Raw genomic sequence first — 17,472 nt, 5'->3', positions numbered from 1 at the left:
ATATAGTTGACCGATTTCATATTACAAATAAAAGAAAACAATCCTTTAACGATAACCAGATTTGTGTTAAGTCTCTTAATTAATTTCAATAGTTCATAAAAATTAACATTAATCATACTGTTTGGAAAAAAGCAATAAGTTAGCATGCAATATTATTAGATGGTTGGTGTCTTAACATTTTTGAAGTATGCAATACGGATATGCACTGCGCACTGGCATTGTTTAATAACAGTGTTTAGAAAAGGTCGAAGCCCGCCGTATTTATATTGGTGGATCAAATTTGTAATGTGCACGTACCATTTTATTTGGATAGCGTAAAACAACTGGCTGAACTGGAACTCCAGGTATAAAGGCTCCTAGAAAAATATATATATTACATATTACAGTTTTTAATAAATACCCAGTTATGTCTGAAAAACAGAAGTTATTCATAGTATAGTAACAAGCCGTCAAAGTACAGAACAGTGCTTAATTTGAGCCAGTGAGGCCCACCAGCACTCATTTTTGCAGACCGGTACTTATTATTGACAGGGAGTAAGAAAGGAGAAGAAACAAACACATGTGAAATAAGGAATCAGAGAAAGATAGAAAAACCATCTCAGAGGGAGGAAGCAGGGGTGAGATAAAGCGGCAGGGAATGTGTGACAGTAGATTAAAGAGACATGGGGTGGATTCAAGACTACGCATTGGGATCAGCAACATTTAATAACATCGCCTGGCTTCTGAGAATACCATTGGACACCGGCACTCATTCTTTAAAAACATACGCACTGCATAACAATGTATCTGAAACCACAAATGTTTACATTTATTAAAAGTAACAGGGGTGTCCTGCACCACGTCGGACTGTTTTACATAGGCAAAGAACTCTATGGGTATTGGTGGTTTCCTTTTGAAGCAGTCAACAGATGCCTAGAAGCCGGAAAAAAATTCAGGTGTTCAATGAGAAAAAGTTATGTTTAACAAAGTATCTGTCAACAAGTTAATACACTCTCGCTGCTGGTCTGCAGAGTGAAAACTAGGCTACAGAGTGTTGAAGCCCTCTTATTTGAATGTTGCATCCTGTTGGTATGGGATGCCGTGACCCTCATCACATATGCTTAAATATAGGGTAAAGTGAGCAGGAGAGCCATTGAGGAGAGGGTTTACACGAAGTACTCCTCAGACAAAGAAAGAGATGAGTGAACTGGTTTCCAATCTACCTGGATAATCCTGCCCAGTCATCTACTGATGAGTTGAGCAGAAACCTTTCCACTGGGAGTAGAGGGGAAGTTTGGTATCCATTGGTGGAGAGACATCTTGTGTGAGCCTCTTGAATATGGATGGCCTCACCCATAGACATTCCACACCATGGAAGACCGGCTATTCCATTCCACAAACATCTCGCTCACTTAGACAAGAATAGGACTAGTCTAACTGCAAGGGGTGCTTGTCGCTTCACTGCCATGTATGTCATTTTGAACCTGGCTGTGACAGATAGTGCGGTGTATGCCCACGGGCAAATATAGTCATGGCCACTCATGATCACTGTTGTAGGCTCCCACAAGAAGGCTTTCCCTCTTGGCAGGAGCCACTCCATGTCACCACTTGTTTCCCCAATAGGGTGAAAGCTTATGCCAATGGTAGGCCATCTATATGTACAGTCTTCTGTAAGATGGAAGGTTGCAACACATAGAGCTCTTTGTCGAAAATGAGGATGTTACCAAACTTGACTCGAGTCCACCATACACATATAATGATACCCCGCTGTCACAAGAAAAAATACCTGCATCAAAGTAATCTGACCTCCAATGGAACCTTCACAGATGTGTATTATTATCACGTAAGAGTGCCCAACTCCACTTTGGAACAGGATGCTTGTAAATCTATGTCTCTCAAACATATCTATATACCAACCCCAGGGGTATTTAATGTGTGGTCCATGGACCTCTAGGGGGTCTGTGACCCCTACCCATGGGGTTCACATCTGTTTCGAAAATAACATATTAGCAGTTTAATAAAGCATACATAAATAAGGAAGCAAAGTGTAACATTACAATTTTTACATTTTAAAACGCTGTGCAAATGCGAAGGAATTTAAAAGTGGGGGGTAAAAAATAAGTGGGTATCCTTGGCTTGATTCGTGTTAGCGGCACAAATATATAGTATGGACGAAGGGTCGACTCAAGTGAAGCGCTGACAAACAGGGATCATATATTAGGAGCAAAAAAAACAAAGTAATATGTCATATCGCGTTGTCTTTTAGAATTAGGAAACAAATAGAAATAACGCACTTTTCCCAATAAACCTAAAAAAAATATTTTTCTATATTGGTTTGTGAATTAAGTTAAAAAAAATCATAATTTGTATATTTGTTCGATGTACTCATATTCCGTATTTTTTTTTTTTTTTTAGAAGAGTTTTGTGGTTCAAATCATAAAATTGCTTAGACAGGGTCCCGGCTTCCAGTAATGACTCAGTGGGAGTTCACAGAAGTCAAAAGGTTAGGAACCGCTGTTCGTAGCTATTTGCAATAACTTGCCAAAAAATGAGCAACTGCCATTAAGCCAAAATAATAAATTGGGCTATCCAAGTGGTCCATGCGAGTCCTCTAATTCATCATAATCAACAGTTCTGTATATTTAATTACACACACTCACTTTCTTTACATTAATCTTGCTCAATCAAAAACAGCACTGAAACCACCTTTTTCATTTGACGATTTTGTTACAGCAATTTATATAAGACACTTTACATAGAAGGAAACAACAAGCAGTGCAACGCAGAAAAAAAGGTAGCCACATTAGGTACAGCGTTACGCTCAGTCTTCAGTAGCCAACAAATGTTCTTTTACTAGTCTCCTGGACACAGAAACAGTAGGAGCAGAATGGATGGAATTCAGAAGAATATTCTAGTGACAAGGAGAATGAAATAACAAATGCATGGTGAGGTACATGAAGGTTGTGAAAAAGGAGAAATTGGGAGCGAAAGCGAATGGAACTAGGTGGGGTTTATGAAGAGATCAGAGAACATAGGTAAGATGAAGTAAGAGTGGGGCACTTGAAAACATGCACAGATAATGAAATCTGAACTGAGATGTAAGTAGTAGCCAAAGAAGCGTAGACCGCTAGGAAGAAATAGGAGTATAATACTTAAGAGAAAGGAGAAGACTGACACAGGAGTTTTCAATAGACCCAAGTAGAGATGGAAAATGGAGTTGCAAATTCACCATATACACAGAAACAATACCTGATGTGAGAAAGAACCAGACGCCGAACCTGCAATTTCACAAAATTACATTTTTGGGGATTCTACGAATATACAAGCAACTGCTCTCCACAACTGAAGAAAGTTGCTCAGAGAAAGTCAATGAAGAGTCAAAGATGGTTCCAGCACTTCTAGCTGAAGAACACGGACGAAAACGAATGTCAAAAGGAACAAGCATTTACAATGCAATGGTCTCGGCATTGTTAAAGTTAGAGCTATTGGCATTGCTCATGACATTATTTTTGTTTTTGTTTTTCAAACATTTAAAGAAACGGCATTGTTATTTACAATGTCAATAGCTTAATCCCTCTCAAATGCGAGACCTATTGCATTTGCACCCACACACAGAGCCACACACACAAAGCCACCCACACACACACAGAGCCACCCACACAGAGTCACTCACATAGAGCAACCCACACACAAATAGAGCCACCCACAGAGCCACCTACACACACACACAGTTACCCACACACAGACAGAGCCACCACGCATATAGCCACCTACAAAAAAAGCCACCCACAGAGCCACAGACACACAGAGCCAGACACACACACAGAGCCTCCCACACACACACACAAAGCCTCCCACACACAGAGCCTCCCACACACAGAGCCTCCCACACACAGAGCCTCCCACACACAGAGCCTCCCACACACACACACAGAGCCAGCCACACACACACACACACAGAGCCACCCACACACAGCCACCCACACACACACACACTTCAATGAAAGACAGCTACGATTTCTAATACAGCATTATTTAAATAATAATTATTGGCTCCGTTACGGAGCTCTCAACACAAAGTAAATTGTTGCTGATAAAGATCAGGAATTTAGTTGCTGACTCACCTGGGCATCCTCCAAAATAAATTGACGCCGGGACCCCGAGGGTCTCACTTAACCCAGACAGGAGCGTAGGGTGCGGGGGGGGGGGGGGGGGAAGGAAGAGTCCAGGAGAAGGGAGGGGCTGAGAGTTGATCTTTTAGCACAGCCCACCGGACACAGCCTGATTACCCCATAGTAATCAGAAACGGGGCAGTAAAGTATGTATATACACGCGTTTGCCTGGGAATCATTCGAAGAGTTTTTAGGACGATGGGTCAACATAAGTGAAAAACAACAAATACCAACATGAATGGGGATTGGAAGTTTGATAAGATAATAAACTTGTAATCGAAAGTAATCAAATGCAGGAGCTCCAAGTTACGGCATACAAACGTACACACATATTCCGGCATGCACACGCGCCCCTCGATCTAACACTTCCGGTGTGAGCATTTCACAGAGTCCCGGCTCGCGCTGTGGAGTTCAGTCTACCCGCCGTCATGGGGTTCAGGTGCGAAAGGTGATACGTCACAATGAGAAGTGGGTTTGGGTGAGGCGATGGCTCGTGGCCCGGCCCGCTCTGGGAATGTCTGCAGCTGCATGAGCGCTGTAAGAGCCAGGGCCGGAGCGGGGCATGTGAGGGGTGGGCACTGCGGGCCGAGCTTGTCCCTTGGCAGCAGCGTCACCCCCTGCCCAGCGCTTGGCCTTTAGTGCCGCCACATTTCGTGTATCGAGGATGCCAGTGTTCCAGGTTCTAGTAAACTTCCCCAGTCAATTAAATTCAGCATTAAGCGCGGGGGGTGAGGCTGGTTAAATGCGTCCCGGTCAGTGCTTTAAATGGTACTGAGCACCGGCCGCTTTTTATTTTGATTGTGAGAGTACCGGCAGTTGTCAAGAGTTTGGACAAACAAACACCTCACCAGGGTTGGACCGTAACTCGGAAGAGCTGTGCAGTGCGGGAAGGAGGTGTGAAATCCACTCATGCAGGCAAGGGCTGGCCTTTCGCACAGGCGGGGGGGGGGATCATGCCCATGGCGCCCGATCTGCGAAGCTTCCCCTCATCTTGTTGGTGCCGGAATACAGGGTGTAGTCGAGTGACGCGGAGATGTTATTTGTGGCACCAGCGTCTATCTATTGAACTCTTCCTCCTAAAGCACGTCCTCAACTTGAAGCCATGTGTGCTGTGCAGTTTTTTTACGAACATTTCTCTCCAAGATTAAGTGGCGTAATGTACAATGAGTTAGATGGCTGCAAGTCCCGTCAATCAATTTAAGGTGAGGGAGCAACGCCGGGACACCACCGCCTTTCTCCGAGGCAGAGAAGAACTGCCTCGGAGAAACGCAGCCTCGGTTTCGGATTCGGGGGCGTGTTTCTTTTTCTCTCCTCATGCCATTGGCTGGAGGAGAGAAAAACACGCCCTGCGAAAAGCAACGAAAAAACACGCCCCCCGATCCGAAAAGGACGGGGCTTCAACGGAGTGACTGGACCTCTTCTCCAGTGGCTGGCCAGCATTTAAGAGGCCAGCCAATGGAGAACAGGAGAGAAGAGGGGCGGGTGCAAGCCCCTCTTCTCAAAGTCACTCAAAGTCATTAAATCTCGGAGCGAGACTGCGCAAGCGCAGCCTTCGCAGCCAAGACCTAAAAACTATAGGCAGAGAATCTCAGTGTGCCGCCCTAATAAACAAATTAAGAAATTTCACTGGACATGTCTTACTCCGTTGTTCTGAGGGTATGATAAATCGAAACTTTAGATACGGGACTCAAAAGAGCAAGGCTGCCTTCTGTGGAATGTCCCATTGATAAAAGAAATAAAACACACAAGGATCGTCAACTGGTTAATAACAACTGATTGCAGTTCTCTACTGATTTCTCACTTATGCAGTGTGTGGCTCAGTACTAGTACAGCGGGTTTTGAGCAAAGTCAGTAATCAACTAGGTATATCTGGATCCAGCCTCACCAGACCAAATGGTACTGCTGAAATGAACTAACAACCCTGAGAAATGGCACTGGGATGTCTAGCAAAATGATTTTTGCTGCCCTAGGTAAAGTAAAATCTCGTCTCTTGCTCACCCAACCTGCTCATGCCATTCACCTCCATGGCACTAACATGATACATGCCAAGGCAACAAGTGCAATGAGGCCGTCAGGTGTATGTCCTGAAAAGAAAAGTGCATTTTTGAAGCATTGCTAAGGCAGTATGTCAAAACAATACATTCTACTGCACAATTACCTAGGGAAATATCAGTGGCAGCTGGTCCATTTATGTGTGGTGAGCAAAGACCACTCTCCTTCCACCAAGGGAGTTACTAGCAGCAACGGCTCCTCCGCAATGGTGAAGAAGCGTCGTCCCACTGCCTGGCTCAGAGTCAGCAAATGAAAAATAAAAACATATTCTAGCATAGTTTTATTTTTCATTTGCAGCTTTGAGCCAGTGCAGGAGGGTGGGGCGGGAAGAGGCATGGGAGGGTGGAGGACGACTGCTATGTGCACTCTAAGTGTGTATATGTGTTTGGCCAGTCGTCTCAGGCAGGCTAAAACACACATGCGCACTTAGGTTTCCCCAGCCCGGCTGCACTGAACAGCCGGGCTGGAGAAATCCCACAGACTCCCTTGTCTGGGTGGAGCGTCTTTCCAACAGAAGAATGGGATGGGAGTCTGTCTCGGGGGCTGCTGAAACTAGGAAGAGGAGAGGATGCGTGACGTGACGCGGGAGGCCAGCGGCAGCTTAAAGTAAGTTCTTTTTTTAAAGATATTTTATTACTAACCCCCCAGTGCGTTCCCTCAACCCGCCTCACCACCCTTTGTTTGTGGTGACCGCTACTGGTTACCAGCAAAGCTGAGGGTTTCCACTAAGCCTGAGAGCTAAGCTAATGACTCCCTTACCTGTGTTCGCACAGCAAGCAATTGAGAAAGGCAGTGTCATAGCAATGAGCATTGACAGGAAAACTCAGTTTTACCTAGGTATGGAGAGGTGCAAGCACCAGCAAGATTAGGGGAAAGAAGTACCCCAATCCCTGGCTCATCTACTCTACCTACCCCTGCTGCTGTTCAGTTTGCTGTTAAGCATGCATGCAGGAGTATGTCAAAAGGTGTAAGTGCATGTGTATGTTTGTTTGGGGCATCAAGGGGTATGGTCAAAGTGTGGGGAGGAAGCTCGCTCATGACAAATAGTTCCAATATCCGCTTGCTTGTGGACTACTCTTGGCAATATTCTGGCTACTTCAGCACCAAAAGGGTCAATCTGAGACATATTATAGCCATTCTTTGTTACATTCTGCCATAATCGGTCCCATCTATGACATACTACTTGGCTTTCATGCAGCTCTTATAACAGTAACTGCGGCACCCATATTTGGGACATGCTTTCTGTCCTTGGCATAATAGTGCCCACCCGTGCCACATTTTTCAGAATTAGTATGACATTCTAGCAGAGTCTGGCTCAATGGACCATCCTTGACATTTTGAGGGCAATTATGCCAACATTCCATTTATACCATAGTAGATCGTACTTGATGAATTAATGCTGAAACACTATCACATTTCTTAGTTTAAAATACGAAAAAGTAAATTTAAAGAATTAAATAAAACATTAAATTAAATAAATGATATAAAATAAACGCAAAGGCACAACAAAGCTCATAGCAATCTACAAATCGACGGCCAACTTCTTAGTTGCCACACCCAAAAAATTAAATATTTTACAAAAAACATGGGGTAATTAATGTTAAAATAAAAATGTGTACCCCCTTTCTTCAAGTAGATAAATCCAAGCAGCACAAATACCTGACACAGCCAGCTAGTATAAGAACTTTTCAAGTGTACCAGATGTGCACAATGGATTTGATTTTCTAAAAGCACCTCCTGCAGAGGCTCCCCTTGCAGGACAAAGACAGTCACTTCTGGCAGGATTCTGAAAGAGGTTTTTGCTTCGATCTAAATAATGCTTAAATCTTATCTGCTGCCAAAGTGGGTTAAAAAGCTTGGTTTGATTTAGCCTATCAAAATGGGAGCTGATAATGTAGATGCAATATGCGCACATTGCGTTTAAATCTCATGCTTGATTGATGTTGGACCTTCCCTTTTTGCAGGGTTAACCCCAAAGGTTTTGCCTTCCTCCTGTAGTTTTTTTACATCGTTTTTCCTGGTGTGAGGACTCTGGGCCCTCTACCACCCTTTACCAGTGCTAAAGTGCAAGTGCTCCCTGTGTAAATTGTATTTGTGATTAGTTTATCCAGGACTGGCATATATGATTCACCATTAAGTCCTAAATAAAGTGCACATAGTGTGCCCAGGGCCTTTAAATCATATGCTACTAGTGGGCCTAGAGCACTGATTGTGCCACCCACATTAGTAGCCCTGCAAACATGTCTCAGATCCGCCACTGCAGTGCCTATGTGTGCAGTTGTAAACTGCCATTTCGACCTGGCAAGTGCACCCATTTGCCAGGCCCAAACCTTCCCTTCTACTAAATGTAAGTCATCCCTAAGGTAGCCCCAAGGCAGTCCAGTGGACAGGGTACAGAGCATTTAAAAGGAAGGACATATACCGGTATGTGTTACATGTCCTAATAGCGAAATACTGCTACATTTGTTTATCTCTCCCATAGGGTAACATGGGGATTGCCTTGAAATAACTTAAGTGTAATTTCCCATTGGGAGCAGATAGAGATTTGGAGTTTGGGGTCTCTGAACTCACAATTTAAAAGACCATCTTTTGGAGAAGTTGGTTTTTAAATTGCATGTTTGAAAAATGCCCCTTTTAGAAAGTGGGCATTTTCTTGCTTAACCATTCTGTGCCTCTGCCTGTCTATACAATACACGTCTGGGTTGACTGACAGTTGGGATTTTGTGTATTCACTCTACACAGTCAAACAATGGGAGCTGAGGTGTGCCTTGCATATCCTGATGGCCCATCACCAGACTTATGGGCTTTGCTGAGCTAGGGTAGTGAGAGGAGCTGTCATTGACACCTGAATAGCGCTGTGCCTGTCCTCACAGAAAGCTGTCTCCACCCCTCTATAGTGTGTCTGGAGACAGGTCAGGGAAAGGCATGGTCTTGTGCCCTACAAAAAATCTTTCTTTTGAAGTCTGCCTACTTTAAAGGCAGAAACAGGTAAAAGTATTGGACCTCTAACACCCCAAAACCAGAACACTTCTGGACTGTGGACATTCTGACAGGAAGAGGAGCTGGATGCTGTAGGAGGGACTGCTACTCTGCCTGTTTCTTTGTTGTGCTGGCCTGCTGCTTGCTGCTTCTGTCTTGGGAGTGAAAGGACTGGACTTTTCTTTCTACATCCTGCTTCCAAGGTTCTCTAACAGCTTGTGTGTGCTTGCCTCCTGTTAAGAAATCTCAGGACAAACAAAGATTTCACCTACCAGTGCTGGTTCTTCGGCTGAGAGTCCTAACTTGCCATGTGGTGCCAAATCCAGTTCCTGGGCCCTTGGAAGTGTAACCTGGTGATCTAAAGAGAAAATCCAAAGATTGACTCCCAACGCCTGTTTTATGGATGCATCGCTGAAAAAGATAGACGCATCGCCGGTGCCTGCACCGAAGCGTGGTTTCCGCTGGTAACATCGGCATGAATTTCACCGCAGGCCACAGCTTGTAGTTGCAGTGCATCAGAAAAATCACCGCAGCGTGAGTCCCGAGCACCATATCACTGAGGTCCGTGGCACCCGCTCCGACTTTGACGCAGCACCTGCTCGTGGCTGAAGAATCGGTGCAGCAGCAACTACCTCGCGGCTGCAAAATCAACAGTGTCTGCATCGCTGCTGCTGCACCAACACAAAGCATCTGGACTTTCGATTCATCATCCCTTGACGCCGACTTTATCGACACCGCACCTCAGTAAGGAACCGGGGTCGCATGTCGGGAAACGGACGCATCATCTCCCCTGCCATTAAGGAACCAATGCATCACCTCCTCTGTCAGTAAGGAACCGACGCATCACCTACCCTGCCTGGCAGTAAGGAACCAACGCATCACTTATCCTGGCAGTAAGGAACCAACGCATCACCTCTCCTGTGTAGTAAGGAACCGAGGCATCACTTTGCTTTGCTGTTCCGGCGCCTCACCTTCCCTGTGCCTTGTACTGTCTGATTTTTGGCACATATAAGGTAAGTTATGCTTAAACAAACGCATCCATTTCTTTCTATGGATTAAACTTGTTTAATCTTTGAAAAGTGATATTTTAACTTGTGTATATTGGATTTTCATCACTTTGGTCTTGTTTTATTCAGATAAATATTGGCTAGTTTTCTAAACTGGTGTTGACTCCTTTTGTGGTGGGTACACTGTGTTACTGTGTGTATATGTACAAATGCTTTACACATTGCCTCTGAGATAAGCCTGACTGCTTGTGCCAAGCTACTAAGGGGGTGAGAGCAGGAGTTATCTTGGTTGTGCGACTCCCTTACCCTGACTAGAGTGAGGGTCCTGAGGGTCCCTACTTGAACAGGGTGCAAACCACTGCCAACTAGAGACCCCATTTCTAACAGGAGACAACTTTAGTCTGTCATGTAATCACCTCATTAAAACAGCCTGTAGTTACATTTCCACTTCAGACATGTTTCACACGAAGGTCTTGAATTACCTCTGGCAGCAACTCGGCCCTAGCGGTAGATGGAGAATCCTTATGTCATAGAATGGATCCCCAGATTATAGAGAACCTTTCTCCGCAGTCATAACGCTATGACGAAACCTTAAAAATGCAACCTTAACAGGGTGCTCTTTGGTAACCTGATTAATCTTCTATGGGTATTATATGGACTATGATCACCTGCAGAGCCACATATATCCAGGAAAAATTGAGTGGCGGTAGCATAAAGAAGGCAACATGTTGGCTCTCTGGATTCACGAGATTAGCTCAGCCCTGTACAACTCATCATATATTGGGGTGCAAGACAATGACAATCCAATATTTCCTATGGTTGCTAGATAAAAACACAGACAAAGAGTATTAGTCATCCAAACACCAACATAATTGTTGGTTAGAGACTGTGAAATGTAAGCAGCACCCAAATGCCTAGGTCCTCAATGTTCCTTACCTTTTCTTGTGTGGATGTAAAAAGTTCAACAGATCAACACATATGCAGTGCATGATTACAATCTCATTAGCATATTGCAAAAACATTTAGGATGACTACCAATTTTTGCTGGAGCAGCTTTAGCTTTTGACAATACCAAGCCTAAGTAAGCACTGTAAGGGTAGTACAGCAGGGCACTGCAACACACCCCTGCTTAAAGCCCTTTATTAGCATAAATGCATTCAGATATTGCAAAAACATTACCCAATCTTCCCAGGGTTATCCTCACTCACGTGTTAGTATATAGTAAATAAATAGCACTAACAGCGGACCGAAATGGATAATACACATAATATGGAAATTTCAACATTTTGGTCTGAAACTAGTCTGGAAAATAGGGATTAGATGATTAACCTAGGCCTAAGCTACTAATATTTTAAATAAGATTCTGCACTGCACATACTTCCAACATGGCGACCAGGCGGTAGTTAGCCCAATCGGAATAAGAACTCTTCTTAAAAATGGATGCCAAATCAAATCATTCCAAAAAATAGGAATATCTGGAAATAAAAAGCTTTGGGTAAACTCTTGGAAGAGCCTAGACACCCTGTAGCTGGTATCCAGTTTATCATTAGAGTCAGGTGCCCCTCAGTCCTACATGTTTTGAGGGCAGTGCCCAGACTTATGCGAGACAAGGGAACAGTCGCATCTGAGCAGGGTCCTGTACAACTCCCATCTATATTATTCAGGTATAAACAAACTCCCTCAGCCAGGAGATCAACATATAGATTACTTGTACAGACCTGCAAGGAAGGCTCTAGCAGAGGAGGTACACCCCATTTGATTCTGTCCAGTCAGTTAACATACATCTAAAAATCAACTTAAGTCCATTGATACACAAAGCTCAGTGATATGTATCCACAGGGACTCATTGCTTGATATATTATGGGCTTTCATAGTGGAATTCTGGCTAACACTGGCATAATATCCAGCCCATTGCATAATAAAACAAAGCCTTCCTGTAGCAACAGCAATTCCTGCTGACAAGTATCCTGCAGTGTTCAGCCACTTTTGCACCTGCCAGTTCATGGGGCCGCGCTACCATGATAACGCTTAACAGTGTGCCATACAGTGCATCCACCACAGACAAAATGTCTGATTTTGTAACCTACTGAACGAGTTGGATGACAATATTGAGATACTGAAAATGTTTTTGGGTAACTAAGGTGATGATGATGCACACCCTATTCCCCCTTTAGTTACTAACTCTTTACATTCCCATATGAAGTTTACATGGCCCTGAGGTACAGCTCTTGTGGAAATACTATGGTACCTCATGGGAGAGCCTTGCTGGACACCTACTGGGCTCACTGGGCTCCCCCATGAGTGCCACCGTATACAATTGTTTTTAAAACACAAATTCAGGACAAGGGGACCAAGTCCCCATTCCCAGTAATGGTGGCTGCAACATTTTACTCCAAGTTGCAACCAGCCAATCAGATTGCTCAGGGTCATGGGACCAGTACTGTTTCCTCAGTACCAAAAAGAGCAACCAGAGAAAAAAACATTTACTGTACTGGTGGACTCCTGTTGTACTACCTACGTATCCCAATAGCACTATATTTTTAGCCTCTCTGTGATCACCCCAAGCACCTCCACACAATTTTCTGGAAAACGGCTGAATAGATTTACACCAAATAACGAAAAGCATATTTTCTGATGATGTTCCAACCTGACCAAATGTGGGGTAATTTCATTGTTGCTTTGTGTTGCTTTCCAAAATTTCCTATGGAAATTAACATGGAAACACAACGTTATGGGACCCCACCATTTTCTTAGCCCTTTGTTTGACAGACCACTCCGAAACTTTGCCGGAAGCAGCTGAAGTGGATGAACTTTTTTGCAAAGTTTTGTGAAGATTTGTCAAACAGTCTCAAACATAAAACTCTCCTTTTTATGGAAACTCTGACTGCCACAGTGTAATTAATATATAATGCTGCAGAGTATAGATGCGTAAAGTGTGCTGGCATAGAATTCAGTGGTGTACAATGCAGTGTCATAGAATGCAGTGGCGTGAATTAGAGTGTTGCATAGTAGAGTGCAGGGGTTTAGAGTGCAGTCATGCAGAGTGGAGTGGTGTAGAGTGGCGTAGAACACAGTGGCATAGAGTGCAATGGTGCGGAGTAGAGTGGCATAGAGTGCAGGGGTGTATAGTGGTGCAGAGTAGAGTATAGTATAATGCCATAGAGCGCAGTGGCATAGAATGCAGTAGAGTGCTACAGAGTACAGAGGCGTACAGTGCATTGGCATTGACTGCAGTAGTGCAGAGTAGAGTGATGTAGAGTTCAGTGGTGTAGAGTGCAGAGCTGCACAGTGGCATAGAGTGAAGTGGTGTAGAGTGTGGTAGAGTGCAGTGGCGTAGAGTAGAATGGTGTTGAGTAGAGTGCATTGGTGATCAGTACAGTGATGCAGCAAGAGTGCAGTGGTGTAAAGTAGAATGGTGCAGAGTAGATCGGGGTGGAGTGGACTACTGTGGAGTGAATTGGCATAGAGGGTTGCAGAGTATAGTGGCATGGAGTGCAGCAGCACAGAGTGCAGCGGCATATTTAGAGTGCAAAGTTATTAGCAAAACAAAAAACGCTCTTCCTAAGTAATGTATGATCTAAGTATAACTACCTGTCTGTACGTGTGTGTGTTGTTGTACAATATAATAATTGGAACCATAAGAAGATAAGAGTGGTGCATAGTAAAGTGTAGTGGTGCAGAGTAGAGTTCAGGTGCATAAAATGCAGAGGTACAGAGTAGAGTGGTGCAGAGTAGAGTGGCGCAGAGGAAAGCGCAGTGGAAGAGAGCGCAGTGGAAGAGAGCGCAGTGGAAGAGAGTGGTGCAGAGTGCAGTGGAGAAGAGTACAGTGATGCACTCTAGAGTAGAGTGCATTGGCATAGAGTGCAGTAGTACAGATTGGCATACAGTTCAGTGGCGGAGAGTGCAGTGCTGCAGAGTAGCGTTTCATAGAGTGCAGTTGTGTAGAGTGGTGTAGAGTGCATTGGTGTAGAGTGGTGTAGAGTGCAAGGGTGAAGAGCAGAGTTCAGCAGCATAGAGAGCAGCCATGTAGAGTGCAGTGGTTTAGAGTAGAGTGGCATAGAGTGCAGTTGCCTGGAGTAGAGTGCAGTAAGGCAGAATAGATTGTTTAAGAGTAGAGTGAAGTGGCGTAGAGTGTAAAAGTGGTGCAGAGAGTGTAGCGGCATAGAGTGCAGTGGTGAAGAGTAGACAAGAGCGATGTGCAGTAGATTGGGGTAGAGTGAAAAGGCGTAGAGTTGAGTGGTACCGTGTATTGGCACAGAGTGCAGCGGCGTAGAGTGCAGTGTTGCAGGGTGGCATAGAGTGGAGAGGCCTAGACAGGAGTGGTGTAGAGTGCAGTGGCAAAGAGTACAATGATATATAGTAGAGTGGTGTAGAGTGCATTGGTGTTGAATAGAATGGTGCAAAGTTAAGAGGCAAAGAGTGAAGTAGTGCAAAGTGCAGTGGCATAGAGCGTAGTGGTGCAGAGTAGAGTGCAGTGGCGTGGAGTATGCATGCATGTTGTGGTAGCACACTGCCATTGCAGTCAACCTATTTTCAATTGAAATGACCATTACATTTGCACAGACATTTTAAAATAAATCTATAGAGCACAGGAACGACAATGTATGGAAATGGCATCACCTTGTGTATTGAATTGTTTTGATCATATTAAAGTACTTGTTTGCAACACACTTCAGATTTAACAAAAATGATGCTTCATTTGTTCCTTCCTAACTCTGATATATCATGAAATCCTTGCACAGTGCATTTAAATGTTGTGTGCTGGAAACAAAATCCTTTCCTACCCCCAGTATCCAGCAAGATTGTCACATAAATCCTCTCAATTTGAAGTCAGAGAAAGAAAGGGAAACAACAAGCTCCCTCAGAAGACAGAGCCTGACATCTGACCTGTGTCTTTGAATGCACAGCAAATGTGACAAGAGAAGATTTATAGGCATGTTTACAGAAAGGAGTACCATGGAAGAATACAAGGAGAGATAGTGTGAAAAGGCTTTGCTCCTTGGGAGGGATAAACTCATGCTGAACAGCCTAAAACATATAAAGCCAGCAAATAGAAAGCCAGAAAATGTGAACTACAAATCACAAAGCCAGTGGTAAGCAACAGGCGGAATACAAGCTTTCTAGATGTCCCCAAGATGTTTGTATCAAACCAGACAGCTGCAATGTCTAGTAGACTTCAAATTAAAAAGGACGATTACAATACACCAAACACATTTTCTTGCTGAAATGTTCCATAAAAGAACAAAAAGTGCTGTAATACGCAAGACAGGTCTTGCTCTTTCAAGATAAAATAATCCTAAATTCTTCTTCAAGAAGGGCCTTTTTCTTGACCTCGCTCAACGAAGGCCATGTATTTTGAACTGCGCATGTAGGACTTGGCATGGCAAGAAGCTCTGGAAAACCAAGGTTTGCACAGAAGAGGTAAAACAATGAGTTAAGGAAGTGAAACATTTACTTTGGAATTCACTAGGAAACATTTTCATTGCCAAAATGAAATAGGAATTTAGAACCAGAAGCCTTCACTTAAATTACACAGATGGTTCTCAAAAGTGAATAAGTCAATAAGGATAACAAAGCAACACATGGTTTACTTTGGCATAAAGCTGTTGCATTAGGGTGATGAAAGCGTGCCAAGGCAAATGTCACAAAAGCACTTAGCAGTGAAAAACACTGCGTTGACAAGCCAGTATGGTAAGCTTATATCACAATGCATGTGTGAAAAGACAAATGCGCCCTTAAGACTAAGAGCCATGTTTAGAATGCATCATTGCAACGTCACCGGTGTGCAATTTTGCCAGCATGGGCACTCATTTTGGGGCCAGGACTTCGTTTTAGTCATTACACTTCGACCAAGTGTAAGAGAGAGAAAGGCAGAAAAGAGTAAAATAAAGAGAGCGGGGAGAGAGGCAGGAAGTGAGATCCAGACCAGGCAGTATTGGTATTTGGCAACCCCAACATTTGGCAGCACCGACATCAGGCTCTTTAGGAAAACTTTGGGTTCCTGCTCATCTGTTTCCACAAATTAAGCAGAGTGTCACAGTAGTGGACAAAGGAAAACAAGTCAAGCCTGCGAGACAGTTCCTCTCCAGGATTATGTGATTATGACAGTCATGGAAAACAATATACTGTTTTTATAATGTTTTACCCCCAAAGCTCCAATATTTTCCTGATTAATTACAATTTTTTTCACAATGGGTGATGATCATTTTATTTAAAAAAATGTATCTCTTTATTGGCATTTTGACATTTTTACTTTCATTTTGGGGTATGCAGGTCGATTATGAACACATTACAATGTCCAACAATTAGCAGTTGTCAATCCTCTTACAGATATATATATGACATTATGTCACTAAAACGTGCTTCAAGAGTAAGCATAGCTGTTATACAACTCGGATATACTAACCCCTTACTAGTCCCCTGATATAAGTCCGCAAACTGGATTCCATCAGTTGTGTTACCTTTGCCCAGTGCCAGAACAACTGCAATACAGAGGTTTTTATTTCCAACAATTCAAACATTGGTATAACAGAGTTGCTAGCCCAGCCCCAATTCACAACATTAGCTACCCCCACTCCACCCCAACCTCCCCACTTTTGAAATCATGTCAATCGAGTGTATTAACATATATGTTGTCATTGAACACATTTAGGTCCCCCAAGCTGCCCAGGCACCCACATGGAGTGCATCCGCAAGAATGGGGCTTGGGTATAATTATCTCTAAACATGATCTCCGTCCCTGACCAGAGAATCCCCTTCGGCTGTTAGTATCGTGAGTTGCAGAGCTACCATTATGAAGTCCCAGTGTTGCACAATGGGGTATTTCCTTAGTCCCAACGTGTCTTCTTTATGTAACACTACACTTTCTGCCTGGGCCCATACCAGAAGAGATTGTTTCCAGGCCTTGGGCTGAGGGGAACATTTGTTCGTCCATGTGCGTGTGATCAGCCGCTCGGCTGTTATTAGTGCCAGGTCCATGAATCTAGAAGTTACCTTGTGTTTTTTGGATCTAGGGAACAGTCCTAGCATGCACTCCTCCCAGGTGTGCAGCTGTATACGGTCTGTGCAAGTGGTTAAGCAGGACGTTACTTCCTGCCAGTACCTTTGTAGAGCGTGGCAGGACCACAACATATGGAGGAGGTCGGCATCCACAAGGTCGCTGCGGGGGCAAGCAGCAGTGTTTTTCTGAAAGCACCCGTTTAGTTTATCAGGCGATAGATATGCCCTGTGGATAATGTAAAATTGTACAAGGTGGAATTTAGCGTTCCGTGGCATTCGTGTAG

General features: G+C 43.9%; 1 protein-coding gene across 1 annotated transcript in view; it reads right to left on the bottom strand.

Annotated features, from left to right (window-relative positions):
• Nucleotides 1-17,472, bottom strand: part of LPCAT1 (lysophosphatidylcholine acyltransferase 1) — a 445,025-nt gene that overhangs the window by 131,300 nt on the left and 296,253 nt on the right. Inside the window, exon 6 of the mRNA XM_085606924.1 lies at nt 298-356. Coding sequence (XP_085463050.1) covers nt 298-356 — 59 coding nt within the window. The remainder of the gene's footprint in view (nt 1-297; nt 357-17,472) is intronic.

This window comes from Triturus cristatus, chromosome 5_2 (assembly GCF_964204655.1).
Source record: "Triturus cristatus chromosome 5_2, aTriCri1.1, whole genome shotgun sequence".
NCBI lineage: Eukaryota > Metazoa > Chordata > Amphibia > Caudata > Salamandridae > Triturus > Triturus cristatus.
This window is presented reverse-complemented; position numbering and strand designations above follow the sequence as displayed.